Below are 18,401 nucleotides of genomic sequence, written 5' to 3' on the forward strand. Positions count from 1 at the left end.
GTTTTTAAGTAATAAATAGTTAAATGTACATGTTAAGCAAGCAAATTATTTAACATTTTTAACCAAACAATTAAATTATAAGGACTTATTGATCTTAATAATATTGTAAGTTATCAATTTTCATTTATATTCTAAAGTTCTTTGTTTACTTATTTATTAGAGTTTTCTAAACATATATGAACTTGTTTTAGTAATCGCAGTCATAATCATAGCTGCGTAGGTTTTTTTAAATCCTAATTTAGGAATTAGGCTGTGATGAGGTCATACTTGTGTTTTGTTCTACATTTCTGTATATCCTATTTATATAGCACTAGTTGCTATGTAATGATGCTGTTAGTTGTTTTACCATAATTGGATTGTATTGTTTTTTCTAAGAATAACATTCTAGATAGTGATTAAATAAAAATAGCTTGCTCCAGCAGTCATAGATTTTTATTATGTTAAAATACATAAAGTATATCTGTTAATAAAATTTATGAGTATGGAAGATATTCATCTCAGTAAGTAAATTGATTTTCTGAATATAAAATTAATATTATATTAAGAAGTGTGTTTTTGCATTTATTTTTAATTAATAAAAATAAATGTTATATGCATGGAAATTATAATATAATGTTGTTGACGAAACAGTTAATGGAATTTTGAAACTAAAATTAAAGTGGAAATAAGTAGTTAAGTGTAATAATGTGGTGTTATAAATAAATATATATTTATCATAAACTTTTAGTAGTGTACTGGTATATATTTGTATTATGACTAATTTACAAAGAACATAGGATTAATTTTAACTATTCGATCTCCTATATGTGTATTTACAATCACTAGTAGAATTGGGCTGTTCATTGACCGCTAAATAATATTATCTATAAAGTATAATATATGCTACAATGTATGCAGCTATGTAAATAAAAAAACAAAAGTAAAGGCACATTTTAAATATTTTGTATGAGTCATGTGATAAGCTTCATATGCATCATCCCATTGGAAAACTGATAATGACCACATAATTGTAATAATATATTGCATATAAGTTATCATCAATAATAAGCTATAAAATTGACTAATTGACTTGTCAGAAGTATTACACTGTGTTATTTGGTATTATTTGTATATTCAACGTGCAAGCTTTGTTATATTTTGTTATTATATGTTAGTATATATATTGTTAAAATATGGTTTTATTGCAATACATCATCAGCTGTGACCATCGTAGCACTCCAAGTCTTATATATAATCATAGGCCTACACTCTACAAGAAGTGTATCTAAACTTGTCCAGTAGCTCCGAATGGTCGTACAAATAGACTATTTAGCGTAGAAATAGATTATTAGTTATTATGTTGCATACATAATAATTGAGGAGCTTTTTGCTTCATCTCATTTATAGATGGATTTTTTTCTAAAGTATGTTTAAACTGTACTCTTTTTTTAGACCATCATTCTATATGCCATTAATATAAATTCCCAGTAGACATTGTGTCAGTGTATCTATATATATAATGTCTCGACCATCCATTGAACATAATAGGAATTACTGTGAAAAACAAAGTATGTGTTAATTTGTCAAGGTCGTCGGTTGAGCGTAATAATCTATTAAACTTAAATAGATATCCTAACATCCATTTATATAATATTACTACTATATATATACTATATATGTATATAATGTATAATATTACTACTATTTAAGAAAAATCAATTTAAGAAAATAATATAATGTATTCATATTTAATTACATTACAAAGAATATTTATGTTTAAATACATATTTATTTTCAAATCATATAGTATTTGTTTGTATTTCAGGGACGAAACCTCTGGCGATGGCGGATACATTAGACCCACTCTCACCAAGTTTGAATGATTCACCAAATTCATCGGGATTGATGCATAAGTTAAGACTGAGATTGACCAGAACAACACCTCCTCGATCTCCATCCGGAGATGGTAATTATTTCTACTATGTTCAATAATTACCTCTGAATGAATCGTAGTTGCGCTGGTTAATCAAAATATAAACACAGATAATAAGCACATTAGTGTAAAAATGCAAAAGTCCTAATTTTTATTTTTATAGTTTAGTTGCCTGGACGCGCAAATGGTAAGAGATCACCATCGACTACATCAATAAAACTACAACGTAGTAAGTTTAGCAAATCGCTGATAAATTCGTAACCCTCCAATTATTGATATACCTGGGATTTGAATTTTTGTCCCCAAGATCAAGAGTCTTATGAAATCGTCACTAATCACTATAGACTAGACTTGACTTCTCAATTCTTATAATTAATTGTATACTTTCTCTAAGCTAATAAGACAGGATTGAAGACTTGCTGTCCCTTTCAAGAGAAAGAGATAGAAATATTTTTATACAGAGCTGCGAAATTAACTTATTTTAAAGAATGTACATTATTGTAGGTATAACCTTTGCCCCACCTCTAGCATAGACAAATAGCTTCTATTATTAAATAACCTAAACATTAATATTACTGTAATAACATTAAACACGTCAGAAATAGAATATTCATTTCAATAGCGGAGACGATAATAGTTTAAAAGTTGCGCATAAATTTTTAGGTGTTTAATCGTAATGTAAATTAAATAAGTTGTGCTTAAAAATATATATATAAGTTACAAGTAAGGACTAGTACTTGTGTTAGGAAAATATTTAATGTTTATAATGTATCTTGCGCTCGGGATAGAAATCATGAGAATAATGAAGAATTTAATTTCGAAACCTTTTTTTCTCAAAAGTAGAGAAAGCTATATCCCAGCAGTGGGATAAGCTTACTTTTTAATGTTATTGTAACAAATATTTGTTGAATATTTCTACCATTATTGTAAATGGTATAGGTAGGCGGATAAACGCCCCGGTTCGGCGATGCATTGAGGAAAAAAATTAACATCTGCATTTATTAACTATTTATAAAAATATCACATCTTGTATATAATCTGGTTTAATAAATAAGGCATAGTTTTAATCCTTATATGTTGTTAGGAGGCACCCTCCTGTGTCCTGGTGCACCGCATCTATGACAGTTAGAGCACTGATTATTGTGCCAATATTGCGACTCTGTGTTACATATAACTTTATAGCATACTAGCAACCCGCGAAGGGTTCGCACGGGAGCAATACTTATATACAACGTTCCAATTTTTTTTTTGTCATTAGACAATACAAACCTCTATGTGCTTGCATTTTAAATCTGTAATATCTTCGAAAATATCCATTTTAATTACATCCTGTAATAGGCCGTATTGATCTATATTAAATGCAAAATGTATTTAAGGTCAATGGGATAAGGATTAATATTGTATTGCTTAAAATCATTTCGTAAATATGCTTTTATTTATCGTAAAAATGTTTATTGCGGGTTATTCCTAAGAGTTGGATATATATTATGTAGACTTTTTTTGTAAACCTTTTTAAGGTGTACAATACGGTAGTACATTATTTTGAAAATTATCGGTGTTTCTCTACTATAATGTGTATGTTATAGACATGTAAACCTTCCTTTTGAATCACTCTATGGATAGACTGAAGGTAAAAAAGCCCGCATCAATAATCGTTCGCGTTATAATAGTTATATATAGGATAATAGTTTTAAAGATTCACAGGGACGGACAGACAGCGGGAAGCGAATTTGTTTTATACGATGAGGTGAAGTTGACCTTAATTCGCATTTCGCACCTGGTCAAATGGAACCTTATTTCAAATCCGTTACTTTTGTAATCGATGAAAACTCCACTGTGTCACAGTGCTTAAGTGTTTCAAGGTTGTTTAAAAAAACATTATTCTCAGGTCAGTTTGAATTACACGATATCAGTTTAAAAACAATAGTCGGTTCGAAAACACGCGCGGGAATGGTGGAGAAGATTAGTAGTGGTGATTCTTTTTTTAAATCAATTTTTTTTTATGCTTCGTGCGTCACTTTTCAAATTTAAATTTTTACTCGTGTCTGTGTTCCGCCCAGTGCAAAGAAAGCAATTTTTTTTAATTGAATGCTATGTACATACTAGATTGAGTCTTAGGTTTATTGCAATTTTTAAATAAATAATCTTTTTTTTTTCACTTTGCATTATGAATGAAACACGCTCACCGTTGTATAAAGCAATAGTTATTGTCTGTGGTTTTCGATTATGTTTGTCATAACTGACTTAAGTATATCTTTTAAATTAATTATTATGAATATGAATAGTTCGGACTATAAGATTTTCCTTATACTTAAGTAAACATTTACTAATCCAGTAGCGTCGTGTGGAATAAATTCTTCCCCTTAAGAGGAGGCGTTTCATCAGACATTAATTTACTTGAAAATATAAGAGCATAGTTTACCCAATAAATATCAATGACCTATATATAATTTTTTTTTTTTTCAGGATATGTTGAATTTGGCGAATTCCGGTCGGAGCGACCCGGTGTTAAGAAGGTGGGGACTTTCGCCGGTGTCTTCTGCCCCGTGGTGCTATCAATGTTCAGTGCTCTTGTTTTTATACGAATGGGTAAGTTATCTTCACTAATATTATAAATGCCGAAATAAATCTGTCTGTCTGGTTGTTACGCTTTTACGGCTAAAGCACTGACCTGAATTTTATGATTTTTCATCACGTAGGTGAAGCAGCGCACGAATAATAATATTTTTTATGTATAGTGTAGTTGTTTAAAATGTTATTTGAAGTAAATAATATACTCTGTTTTAATTTGCGTTTGCTGCTTCTAGAAAGTGTTAGTTGCCTGGAAGAGATCGCTATGTAGCGATAAGGCCGCCAAAATTGTACGCGTCTGTTATTAAGGCTGGATCTATGTTGTATTTGTTTATTTTCTGTGTGGTGTACAATAAAGTATAAAGTAAAGTAATAAATTGTGATTAGTTTAAGTAAGAGCTCAATAATAATACGAAACTTTATCTCAATAAAAATAGTAAATAAATTTAAATAGATTGAACATTGCCTTTAGTAAAAATTAATAACATAAAAATATAATATGCAATAAAAAAATATTGTTATAAAATAATATTATATATGTGTATAAAATTAATAATAAAAAATGTTTTTCCAGGTTACCTAGTCGGAAATGCAGGACTTCTAGTGACCTTAGGACAATTTGGACTCGCATATTTAATAGTAGGGTTCACTGTTATGTCAATATGTGCTATTTCTACTAATGGAGCTGTTGAAGGAGGGGGAGTGTACTGTATCCTTTTTAATAATTATAATTTTAAAATAGGTTTGAAATTCGAATATTAAAGAATTTAAACGATAATGATTAAACTTTCTCGTTTAATAAAATTTTACAGATAAATCATTTTTTTGGGTAGTGTAAATTCTGAAGATTTGGCTGTGTGGTACAATATCTTTGCCTATAAAAAGGAAATATATTATTTACAAAAAAAAAATACAATTATATATATACAGTATAATACAGTAACGATAAATATACTCCTGTCTTTTCAATTGAATTTTTATGAAACCGAGAAATATCTCACTATTTAAATAATTCTGTTATTTTTAAGATAAGGATTTTTTTTTGTAATTAAAACTTTTGTCAATGTATAACCTCAACGCAAATTCAGTCATGATTAGTAGGACATTAGGTCCAGAATTCGGCGGAGCGATCGGGACATTGTTCTTCCTGGCTAATGTCGTCTCGAGTGCTCTCTGCATTTCCGCTTGTACTGAAGCTCTTGTAGAGAATTTTGGACCCAATGGTAAGTGAATGTCTCATTGCTAGGTCAGTCCAGCCAGGCCTAATCTCGCTATTTTGTAGGCGTTGAGATTATAAACACAAATTGAACACATGGGAACTCAGTTGGAACCCGCTCTCACCTGTCACCGAACGCCGGCAGGGTACCTGGTGGGCGCCGGCGGCGGGCTGCCCAACGGCTACTGGTACCGCTTCCTGTACCGCTCGGCGCTCAACGCGGCGGGGCTGGGCGTGTCGCTGGCGGGCGCCTCGCTGTTCGCGCGCACCAGCCTCGCCATCTGGGTGTCCACCGTCGTCTGCCTCTTCAGCGCGCTGCTCAGCTTCTTCGTCACGGCGCCCGGACAGGTGCCTCCTCCCGATCCGTCTAGGCCGTTCGAGTACATTAGCAGATAAATAGAAAATTACTGTTAAATTGAACACAATAGACAAAGGAAAAATGTTATCATTTCTACGGTCGTCAGGAAAAGGGGCGAGTTCCCCCGACCACCTTCTTTTTATAAGCACGACTACTCTGGTGGGGTAGGGCAGCGTTGTCATCTAACAATATAGATATTATGTATAAAAACTCAGTGGTACTATTCCAGAGCATAACGTCAATATGTAATATAATTTGTAAAGCACGATCAAAGATAATCTAGCCCCCCCCCCCCCCCGCTCAGATAGAGAAGCCCGACACGAACACGATCGTGAACGCGACGAACTTCACGTACAGCGGGCTGAGCGCGGCCACGCTGCGCGGCAACCTGTACGAGCGGTACGCGCGCGACTACTCGGCGGCGGGCGAGCCGGCCGACTTCGCGGCCGTGTTCGGCGTGCTGTTCACGGGCGTCACGGGCGTCATGGCCGGCGCCAACATGAGCGGTAAATGTTCGATGGGAGAGCGAGTTCGTATCTCGTTGATCTGGCCACGTTTGTTTCGGTTTTTAAATTTTGCTGTGTCCACGGTGAGGGTGACCAAATTTATGGTATTTTTTTTTATCCTAAAACAAATAAAAAGATGCCACACATCTCATGGTTTATACATTTTTCTGTGCCTATGGATGAAAGTGACCAAATTTATATATTTTTTTTATCCTAAAATAAATAAAATGTAAAGATACCATGTACATATAACACAATGCCAACTGCTGCCAAGCACAGTGAAGAACTCAGAGCAAAACGATCAAGGTGATTTAATTCGTAACCAGATTTCAATACAATAATCTGTCATTTATTCTAGGCGAGCTGAAGAGTCCATCTCGAAGTATTCCTCTCGGGACACTCGCGGCTCTTCTGTTTACAGCGCTGTCGTATGCAGCACTGACTGTGCTGACAGCGGCCACTTGCTCAAGGGAACTGCTGCAAAACAACTACGTGTACTTGCTACCTATCAATGTGTGGCCGCCTTTCATTGCTGTTGGTAAGTTTATTTTACTTTCATAGGGATGTCACACTAATATTTGTAATAAAATTCTACAGATATTTTCAGCATTGAATATTTGTTACAAAACAACATGTAAAAATAAGGCATTTTATTAAACACAAGACTATATAGATGATAAAAAAGCGTTCAAACGTTGCAAAAGAGTAATTATTAAGTTTCTTGCCGGTTCTTCAAGGTAGAATCTACATTTCGAACCGGTGGTAGCTTTACTATCAATGAGGATTCAAAATTGCCTGTAAGAGCCTATTTGGATAAAGTATATTTTTTATAGAATTTTGACTTTACTATAACGCACCCGACGCCATTTTGGGTCTGGTAGCTAATGTCAAAGAATAAATCTGGCATTGAAGTTAACAGCTATAGATAATTTGGTCATTGATTAAGGTATTATCATTTTATGGCTCTGAGTTCCTTGAGCAGCTTCTGTTTTTATGTCTGTTAGGAAATAATTCATGGCTATTATATACGGCATTGCAATCACCGTAGTTAGGAATGAAACATTCATTTTTTTCTTACTTTTGTTTTTCGTGGCTTAAAAAAAATGTCAATCGAAAGACTAATTTTAGTTAATATTTTATCTATTTTTGAATGTTTTTGAAGTATAGCAACAATGAAAATATATACCATAAACTTCTTTAGGGCTTACTTTATGATAATACTGATTCAGATATTTCGCATTTAAAAATATCTATATATATATAATATTAACCTATGTTTTGTTCTCAGGAATGTTAACAGCTACATTTTCCGCTGGTCTGTCGAATTTGATTGGTGCGTCGAGAGTTCTAGAAGCCTTAGCCAAAGACAACATATTCGGTAAGTGAAAAAACTATTTAATTTTTTTAAATGAAATATGTAGGCAGAATGGCAAATGGGCTACCTTATGGTAAGTGGTTTCCATCGCAATAAATATTTGCGCCGTAGGAAATATTAATCATCCTTTTGTGCCACCGACCTTGGGAACTAAGATGTTGTCCCTTGTGACTGTCTGTCCTTTATCTCTTTCTCGGGTTAACTCACCGTTTCGTTTCATTGTTTGGTTGTACAATATGTGATGAGTGAGTGGTACCGACCCTGGCAGGCTTGCACAAAGCCCTACCACTAGTAAACCTTTTTCTGTCTAAATAATTAATGATACTTTTGATTAAAAAATACGTCATTTTCTAAGTCTAGGTAAAGTTAATTGTTGTTAAATACCTTTTAGTGATAACGCACTGTTTGTGTAGCAGTGGACTAAAGGTAAATAAATGACTTTGACTTTGAATTGACACGACACCATTGGCTCATAAAATAAACTGTGGTAGTCACTGGAACGTGAAAAACTTGTTGTCGGAACTTTGAAAGTAAATTAAAAGGGATATCAGTAGTTAAATGGAAGGATTCACTGATCAATAACTCTTTGTAGTGAACATCGTAGCAAAGGTATTAGCAATCGTATGGAATATGTGCACAGCCATTGGAATATTTTACATAATTATGTTACTTAAATATTATAGGTTTCTTGCTCCGTCCAATGGTGTCTCGATCCGGCAACCCAGTAGTTGCTGTGATCGCCTCATGGCTGTTGGTACAGATCGGCATCATGGCGGACTCCTTGAATACGATTGCTCAGGTATATGATTTATCGTAAAATTACAGTTCGTATCAGTATTTCTGCTGGGCTTCCTCTCCTATTATATAAGAGCTGATCAAATTAACCCTACAGTGCGTTAGCCCGTTTTCACTAAACAATATATTTTTTAAATTTTAATGTTGCAAGTTTGCTTCTGATATTTCCTTTGCAGTAGTTAAAAGTGCGTTCTTTTTTTGCTGCTGGAATATAATTTCTAGTAATATGTCCACATATTCGTTTTTTTTCATCTTTAGTAATTGTACCACTGTGATGGTAATTGACTCTTTCTCATAGACATTATAGCAAGAAATTGAAATATCACTATAAACGTGTCCGAATGTTATCGAAACCAAAATAAAAATGTTCCAGGTGAACTCGGTGCTCTTCATGACAAGTTACTGCGCGATCAATCTCGCCTGTCTCGGCCTGGACCTCGCGTCGGCTCCGAATTTTAGGTAATAATTATTATTCTTAGATTGATTTTTTTTGTTATTCTATTTGTATAGTAATATATATTGTTCTATATGGATCAGAGTGTTGGGTTATAAAAGGGATGACTGAAAGACAATTGCGTGTGGCGGAGAAGAGAATGCTGAGAGGAATGTGTGGTGTCACGCGAATGGATAGAGTAAGGAATGAGTACATAAGAGGAAGTTTGAAGGTGGCACCGGTAACCGAGAAGCTATCTGGAAACCGGCTGTCTTGGTATGGGCAAGTTATGCGGAGGAATGAGGACCATGTTGTGAGAATGGATGTGGATGGATATAGAGGGAGGGGACGACCCAAGAAACGATGGATGGATTGTGCGAAAGACGATATGGTTAGAACGAATGTTACTTGTGAGATGACGTCCGACAGAGAAGTATGCAAGAAGAGCACATGGGGTCCGCGACCCCATGTAAAATTGGGATAAGGGCAGGAGGATGATGATGATGATGATATTTGTATAGGAATTTAGATTCTTGATAAGATTTAAATTGACGATGATGACTAGTGGTGACCATAATCTCTCTTAAGTGAGGTTATAATTTTAAATTAATATATAAAAAAGAATTGACTACTGTATTTGTTACGGGATACAAGTACACTCAATAAATATGAGATTTTATGGATCGAGATATGTTAGAAGTTGGTCCATACAGCCTCATTGTCTAATAGTGTTTTCTTTGAGTTTTAGTAATCAAGGTTTTTTTTATGAAATATATAGGCGTAAAATTCAATGTACCCTTCCCACCTCGCTTTCATGGGCAATAATCGGCGGGTGCAGGCCGTCGTTCCGGCAGTTCTCGTGGGCGTCGTCGCTGGCGGGGCTGCTGGGCTGCGCGGCGCTCATCTTCTCCCTGCGGCCCGCCTACGCGTGCGCCGTGGCGCTGGCCTGCTGCTCGCTCGTGCTGGCGCTGCACCTGCTGTCGCCCGCCGCCGCCGACCCCAAGTGGGGCAGCCTCAGCCAGGCGCTCATCTTCCACCAGGTGAGCGCCTGCCTCTGGTTAACCTATACGATATCCGCTCTCTTGGCGATATTCAAAATGTTGGATCCAAATCATTGAAGATTGAGACCGTCGAATTTAAAACTAAACTCTTCGTCTTTTCGCTTTGATCGCTTCAACATTAGTAAAAAAAATACATTTTACATTCGGAAGACTTTTTAATTTTTCAAAGTTTCAAATCACCTAGCCGGTGGCATGCTTATGAGACTATAGTTCCTATGGTCTTTCTGCTAAGTTATCTTATTCATACGATATAAAAATACTCACTTTTATCCACTTGCAGGTCCGAAAATACCTATTGCTGTTGGACCCTCGTCGGGAACACGTGAAGTTCTGGAGACCTCAGATGCTGTTACTCATCGGTTCACCGAGGCAAACCGCGCCACTCATTGACTTCGTTAATGATCAGAAAAAGGCGAGAAATTATTACTTACGAATTTTCTTAAGTCTGATAATATATATTGGCCCTGCGAGAAGGACAAATCCTTATGTTAATGCGATCTAACCGAAGACCTACGATTCTATGTATCTTGTGTCAGTAGTTGTACCGACTCACACACCTAATTTGAGTCTAGAATATACAGTAGAATCCGTTTATTATGACTCCGCCTATAATGACGTAATTACACCATGAAGTTTGGTTCTCATATAAAATTCTTTGTAAAAAAGTCGGATATAATGACTTTCCTTATAGAGACAGTTCGCTTATTATGACACATTTTTAATAAATCGTGTCCGGTTATAGTGACCGACATGATTCTTTACACCTTCGGTAACGTTCCCGGCGACGTTCGGCACCTGGCTCATTGTTTTTAATCTGAGTAAGTAATTGTCAATCAAAGGTCGTCTGCAGATTTGTTCATAGCAATATTGAAAATGATAATTTGACCATGGCTATGTTTTCTATACACAATAGTATTAGAGACTGTTATATATGCATATATGTATGCATATATGTATGCATATATATATGCATATATGTATGCATATATGTATGCATATATGTATATATGTTATAAAACAAAAGCAGACAATATTATAGATTACTGACATTAAAATATAGTACATACATACATGTTTCGTATGTACTTATTACGTGCTAAATATATATATATATATATTTACAAAACGCTTTGTGTGACGTTCGGTTATTATGACGTGTTTGTCAATTCCCTTCGATATCATTATAAACGGATTTCACTCTACTTAGAAAAGCTCAGACAACAAAGACAAGTTTTACCATCAGTGAAGACGAATATGCCTCTCAGGGTAGATCGATTTTTAACCATTATCACATCAGCCATAAATTATTATAGTGGTAAATACATTAAAAAGGATGTTCTAAAATTAAGTTATATTTGCGTTTTATTTCAGGGAGGTCTCTTTGTGATCGGTCACGTTAGAGTTGGCCAACTGGATGGCAGCGGGGACCCTCTGGCCGACGAACAGAAATACTGGCTGAAACTGATTGACCATCTGAAGGTAAGGGGATAGTTACTAATAATAATACGTACAGTTTACGGTTTGTGATGTATTTAAACTGAATTCAAATACCTCCATATGTCTAAATGTTTGTCTCAAAAAACAATAATTGTAATTAAAATTCCTTGTTAGGTGAATACATGTAAAGAAGCATGCACGCACGCACACATGCTAACATACACACGTTCACACACCTTGGCACACACGTGTCGCTATAAAACATTAACTGTCTTCCTGGGGTGAAATAGTTTACTTGGCATAAATGGCAATGTCCACGGGCCGCAGGTAAAGGCGTTCGTGGAGCTGTGCCTGTCGGAGGACATCCGCAGCGGGGCGGCGCACCTCACGCGCCTGTCGGGGCTGGGCGCCATGAAGCCCGACACCGTGCTGCTGGGCTTCCGGGACTCCGCGCACCCCAACGATTTCTTCCGAGAGTATGTTATGCTTTGTTACTTACGTAATTGTAGCGAGACTAATTTAATAACAAATTAACTAAATTTGAGTTATTTTTATTTTATAATAAAGAAAATGTTCTTAGTAACAAACGCCTGAACTCACTATTCAATAACGCCTTCATTTTATTTAAGAATTTTATTATTCCTCCTCAAACATAATATTTACTTCAAACAAACAATATTAATTATATTATATTTTTTTTAACGTAGGCATAATTTTTTTTCATCTGCTTATGTTGTTTTCTAAATAAAATTAAAAAATAAAAACAAGTACCAATGAATAATTTTCTTGCAGCCCAGCATCCCCATACAAAACTCAGGATTTCGACCTCGACAATGGACAGGTGATGTTCCCCACTCGGACTGCGTTTTCACCCAGAATGTCCGCTTCAGAGTACGTCAGGATAGTCTCAGACGTGCTGTGTGTGAAGAAGAACGTGTGTCTGTGTAGACATTTCCACAATTTGAACATGGCCGCGGTTGAAAGGTAAGCTATATTTATTATGACAAAATGTATAATTTAATTAATAATAAAATGATGGAATTTTTTTTTTACTAAATTATATGTAAGTTTTATTTTAGAAACATTTATATTTTGAAAGTCGATTAGTTTCTTGATAAGTTCATTGTCGTTTGCATTTACCACGTATCGTGCACAGTTATTAAGATATCGACGGAAATGCCAATAATTTGGGGAGTGAAATCTCGTAATAGATTTAGTCGCTCGCACGGTGGTGTTCACAAAGGATAGAAGGGTGCAAATTAAAATGTTAAACCAGCCAAATTACTGAGTTATTATGACAAACGGAATTTAACCTTTAAAGATGGCGAAAATGCACGAGGCTTTTTTGGTCTACAAATGGAAGTTGAGCTTTTCTAGACTCCCCACCCACACAAAATCTAGATAATCAAACGGACGACCATATGTGTAGTAGTACCGTGGCCAACGACACGTTCCAGACGGTCCGGCTCGCTGAAGTACATCGACGTGTGGCTGGTGGAGGCGCTGCGGCCGTCGCGCGAGGAGCCGTTCACGGTGCGCGCGCTGTTCGCGCTGCAGCTCGCGGCCGTCGTGCGCTCGGCGCGCGGCTGGCAGCACCTCGCGCTGCGGGTGCACGTCGTCACGGCGCACGGTGTGTACCCAGATCCAAAAGACTTTATTCCATTCATGAAAACTTGCTGGACTCTTTGACTTAAGTATGAAGCAATGGGATCAAGAGCTTTACCTTTAACATCGAGATTGTAAAGAAGCGCCTCGTGTTCTACACAGTCAAATGCTTTAGATAAATCACAGAATACTCCTTAATGGAGTGTATTCTGTGAATTTTCCCAAGCATCGTAAATATGTTTGAGAAGTGCTATTCCCGCGTCAGTTGTTGAGCGACCTCTTTCAAAAGCAAATTGCTCACTATGTAATATATAAAATAGTATTTTTACCGAAATGGATAAGAAGTTGAATTAAATATTTTTTTTCGAAAATTTTACTTAAAGATGGGAGTATTGAAATAGGCCTGTAATTACTGGGATCGCTTCTGTTTCCAGTCTTAAAAAGTGGTAAAACTGCTATATACGGAGCAATATCATATATAATGTTATTGATAAATTTTACCAAAATGCCCCATATGTCGTTAGTTTCTTGCATGTGCCAACCTATTTGTCAAAAATGAATTTATTTTAACAAGATCCAAAGAATTGTAAAGTTTGTATACATTTTTGATTTTTTTCTCAGAAAACAATCCCTCGTTTGGGTCCGAATCGATGACGGAGCCCGGCCTGCCGGAGATGTCCCCCGGGCGGCCGGTGCAGGAGCGCCTCGACGAGCTACTCAAGCTGCTGAGGATCAGCGCTTACACGCACACTGTAAGTTTTAAAATTTGTGTATACCATCCCTTTATAAATATCCATGTACTCAATATTATTGTATCGTAATATACATAAATGTTTATATACAACATATTCGAAGTCAAGAAATCGAAACTTATAACATACATTCTTTAAAAAAAATATTACGTCATAGATCAGTCTCGTCCTGCAGACATTAGTAACAAATTTGAACGATCAACACTGTTTTTATTTATCATGTACGGTATTCAAAAAGCATGACCAAGTGACGTTAGATTCATATTCAAATAAACGAACGAAGTTAATTAAATAATTTAAACGAACGGTTTTATTCTATATATTCGGTCTATTAAATAAATATTGGACAACATCACATACATTACTCTGATCCCAATGTAAGTAGCTAAAGCACTTGTGTTATGGAAATCAGAAGTAACGACGGTACCACAAACACCCAGACCCAAGACAACATAGAAAACTAATGAACTTTTTCTACATCGACTCGGCCGGGGATCGAACCCGGGACCTCGGACCCCCCCTACCCCTGAAAACCTACTCGACCAAGGAGGTCGTCTATTCATCATAATGATTGTATTACTATTACATAATCAGCCTGTAAATTTCCCACTGCTGGGCTAAGGCCTCCTCTCCCGTTGAGGAGAAGGTATGGAGCATATTCCACCACGCTGCTCCAATGCGGGTTGGTGGAATACACATGTGGCAGAATTTCGTTGAAATTAGACACATGCAGGTTTCCTCACGATGTTTTCCTTCACCGCCGAGCACGAGATGAATTATAAACAAATTAAGCACATGTAAATTCAGAGGTGCCTGCCTGGGTTTGAACCCGAAATCATCGGTTAAGATGCACGCGTTCTAACCACTGGGCCATCTCGGCTCGTATTATGTTATGTATTACTATTATGCACAAAATATTTTTAGCATCAAATCCGTAACATGCTGTATCGTAATTTCCAGGTAACCGATTGGCCGAAATTAGATGACGACGTCCACCGTTATTTGGACCCGAACTCGAATGAAAACAGCGTGTATCAACGCGTACCGATGAGCTATTTGCAAAGGTACGTTTAACTTATAATTTATTTTCTCTATAAGGCAACAGATAACACATAAATGGTGGACAAGCTGATACTTCCCATAGTCGTCAACGTTATAAGATTTTTTAAAATTATTCCTTAATCTAATCTATCTAAGTGTTATTATTTTACCCGGAATACGAAGTATGAATGTTTGAAGGTAAATACAATAAATAATTTAATATATTCCTTATTTTAATGAACAATAGAATAAACTTTGTAAAAGCGATTTGTTTAAGTTAAGACCAGTCATTGCACTCACTATTCACTTACTATCATGACCCGATGGGAAGGTAACCCGACACACACACACACACACGCGAGAACAGTTCCGTCGCAGGAGCAATGGCTTTACGTCCTGTCCGAGGTAAGGGAGTGTTAAAATTTCACATTTAAAACTTCAGACTTTTTGTGATTGATATTTTTTGGCCGAAAAAGTTATAGCATTTTATTAGCCGAACATCTGCCTGTTTATTAAATAGTAATAATTAAAAAAATATGTTTGTTACAGAGTGAATAGAATAATCAAGAGTCGCTGCGAGGAAGGCACGGCGGTGACGTTCGTGCAGCTGCCACAGCCTCCCAAACTCTCTCCCACTCCGACCGAAGCTGATGAGGTTATCTGCGAACAGTATATGAAGGTACCTTATAACAATATACGATACTCTCTCCGTTACAATTATATTGTCACAAAATTGTGTCTCATGAATCAATAAGTCAGTAATATTTTGATAATAACTCAAAAAAAAAAATGTCTTATTCATCTCAACCATAAAATCAATTTGTGTATTTTTTCGGTTTTAATTATGAACACTTGTTTCTTTTCATTTAAATGTTATTTGATTAATTTGACCGTATTGTGCAGAAAAGTTCCGATCAATACACAAAAATCATTTCTGTTGGAAAATTTCTGCACCTCACAGTAATTGATCAATACTTACTATTACTATTAACTTATTCATAATTGACTCAATTACTTATATGCACTTTAGTTTTACTTTAAGTTCCAATAAATACTTCGCTGACATTCAAAACGCCATTTTCATTAAACCATAACAAATATCATATATTATTTAAGATCTCCATCGATGATCAATTGACGCAATACCTCGATTCAAGGTCAAACTTGTTTAATTTGCTTTACACTCGTGGTTGGAAGAGACAATAGATATGTTACTATATATAACTATTGCTAATGCGATGGCATTCCCCTAAAAAAAATCTTTAAATGTTTCTATTCCGAGGGGTACCCACCAACTCTTCTTTGTAGGCTTTCTTATGAGGGCCAAGCTGCTTTGGGTGAAACACGTCTGACAAATTTTCATTTGACACATACATGTTCCCTCGCGATGCTTTCTTCAACGTAGAGTATCCACAAACCCGTACTGATGTACGTGAAATAAGTTCCAAATCTTCTTTAAAGAAGAAAGAAGGCATTTGATCAGCCGTGGGTCATTGACAATCTGTTAATATTATTTAAAACGAATTAATAAAACAAATGTTTCAGGTACTGGATGAATTTACAAAGGATCTGTCGCCGACTATACTCGTCCGTGGATTGAAATCAGTCACGTCGACGTCTCTATAAGCATCCAAGATACCGTCCTTACCGATCGTAGTACTGGGATAACCAAAAATAATACCTAACATGAAATAATCTTGAACTTTTCATCCAATAATTTACACAATAACATTATAAAACATAAGTTATTGAATAATCAAATCTATCTTGATTAAAATTTATAATAATATACAAATAATTGAAAGACCGAAATGACATTGGACAGGATTAACTTTAATTAATGTTGGATGAAAAGTTTGAGAACCACTGTTAGGATGTAAGAAGTATGAAATACACCGTAAAGATTTTTAAACGAGACTCTTCTAGGATTCGGTTACTATATTAAAAAAATATGCGTCACGAGGCGATAGCTTGGGAAACATCGGAATGGTGGCCATTGGACTAATTTATTACTAAAGAAAACCGATAAATGAATATACAGTAAAATAAACTATAATATAAAGTTTAGTTATTAATATAATTCGAATTGTATGGTAGAGAGCGGGCGCGGAGAGGGGCGGGAGTGCTTCATGCCGTTTGCTGTCACGGCATATGAATCAATCTGACCATTAGACATTACTTATTACCAACAGATGCTTCACATATATTTTTTTGTTACGATTCGTTTTTGTTACGGATGGTAGATACGTCTAATTGACGATTACATTTCATACATTACGCCTACTATCCGTTATTCGTAGCCATCTTATCCCAAAGTAGAAAGCTTCTGTATAACGTCTCGTAGACGATTCTTTTAGCCATAAGCAAAACGATCCGTTTGTTAAATATAGTAACCGGAATATAAGGCCTACTTTGGCCTCGAGTCTGAATTAGATCAATTATATTTTTATATTAATAATATACTGTAGATTAAAAATAGGCGTAGCTATTTCATTTATTTTGTATTGTATCTGTGGTGAAATTTATTTTAAGTAAAAATTTAGATACTTTTTTCCATTTTGATATTTTACTCAACTTTGACTGTGATTTAAGGCTCTATAGAAAATGGTGCGGTTTTATTTCATTACTCAAATGTATGTTTAGTGTTAAGTATTATTATTGACATATTATTTTAGTTTAGATGATTTCGCCTGAAAGGCAGTAGTTTGTAAGTCATACGTATTTATAAGATATTTTAACAATTTAATTCAAATGTAGGTTTTTGACTTCGATCGTATTTTTTAAATAAATAATTCTTGCATAAAGCTTGATATACCATTGCTGGTCGGGTTATTGAACTATGCAGAAATCTATCTGACATGAATGTTTCCTTATGATATTTTGTAGACCAGTATAAAAGTTAAACCTATAAACTTCGGATACAATCCGCGTCTGTTCGCCACTTCGCCATCTCGGCTCGTCAATAGTAACAGGTAACATGTCTAATCGAATTACATTCAGCTTTGTTTTTAACATATTTTCAAAGCAATCTCATTATTTTAGCGAAGTGACTAAAACGTTTATATCTTAATAGTTAAATTGATACTTATTTAAATGATTATGATGTATATTATTAAAAACAATCTTATGTAACACTTATGACACAAACAACAATACAAATTATTACATATGATTAAAGTGAGCTTTTTGATATGAAATATTTCCCAAAAACTTGTGCGTTTTTATATTACAAAGCGAGATTTGTCTATAAATTTTAAGTAATTATTAGGTCTTTTAGGTTATGAGCGTCGGTCAGAACGAAGGCTTATTTATGAATGGTGTGATTTTAATAAGCTCGTA

At 35.4% G+C, this 18,401-nt stretch overlaps 1 protein-coding gene across 1 annotated transcript; it reads left to right on the plus strand.

Moving 5' to 3' along the window:
- Positions 1-149: 149 nt before the first annotated feature.
- LOC113398397 (solute carrier family 12 member 9) lies at positions 150-16,715 on the plus strand. The gene is made up of 21 exons (XM_026637130.2): positions 150-500; positions 1,805-1,945; positions 4,379-4,501; positions 5,058-5,192; positions 5,572-5,706; positions 5,845-6,047; positions 6,362-6,563; positions 6,922-7,101; positions 7,852-7,941; positions 8,622-8,737; positions 9,107-9,192; positions 10,005-10,206; positions 10,508-10,639; positions 11,599-11,706; positions 11,992-12,140; positions 12,457-12,648; positions 13,122-13,294; positions 13,891-14,021; positions 14,982-15,085; positions 15,612-15,741; positions 16,608-16,715. The coding sequence occupies exons 1-21, from the start codon at positions 476-478 to the stop codon at positions 16,686-16,688; spliced, it is 2,838 nt and encodes a 945-aa protein (XP_026492915.2). The 5' UTR covers positions 150-475; the 3' UTR covers positions 16,689-16,715.
- The last annotated feature ends 1,686 nt before the right edge of the window (positions 16,716-18,401 follow it).

Source organism: Vanessa tameamea, chromosome 26, assembly GCF_037043105.1.
Source record: "Vanessa tameamea isolate UH-Manoa-2023 chromosome 26, ilVanTame1 primary haplotype, whole genome shotgun sequence".
Taxonomy (NCBI): domain Eukaryota; kingdom Metazoa; phylum Arthropoda; class Insecta; order Lepidoptera; family Nymphalidae; genus Vanessa; species Vanessa tameamea.

What these genes read in the sequence shown, in the direction of transcription:
- LOC113398397 (XM_026637130.2), top strand. Translation starts at nt 476, where the DNA reads ATGAGTATGGAAGATATTCATCTCA. An exon ending in TCAGCGCTTACACGCACACT is followed by an intron (nt 14,022 to 14,981) that starts GTAAGTTTTAAA and finishes CGTAATTTCCAG; the next exon opens with GTAACCGATTGGCCGAAATT. An exon ending in TCTGCGAACAGTATATGAAG is followed by an intron (nt 15,742 to 16,607) that starts GTACCTTATAAC and finishes CAAATGTTTCAG; the next exon opens with GTACTGGATGAATTTACAAA.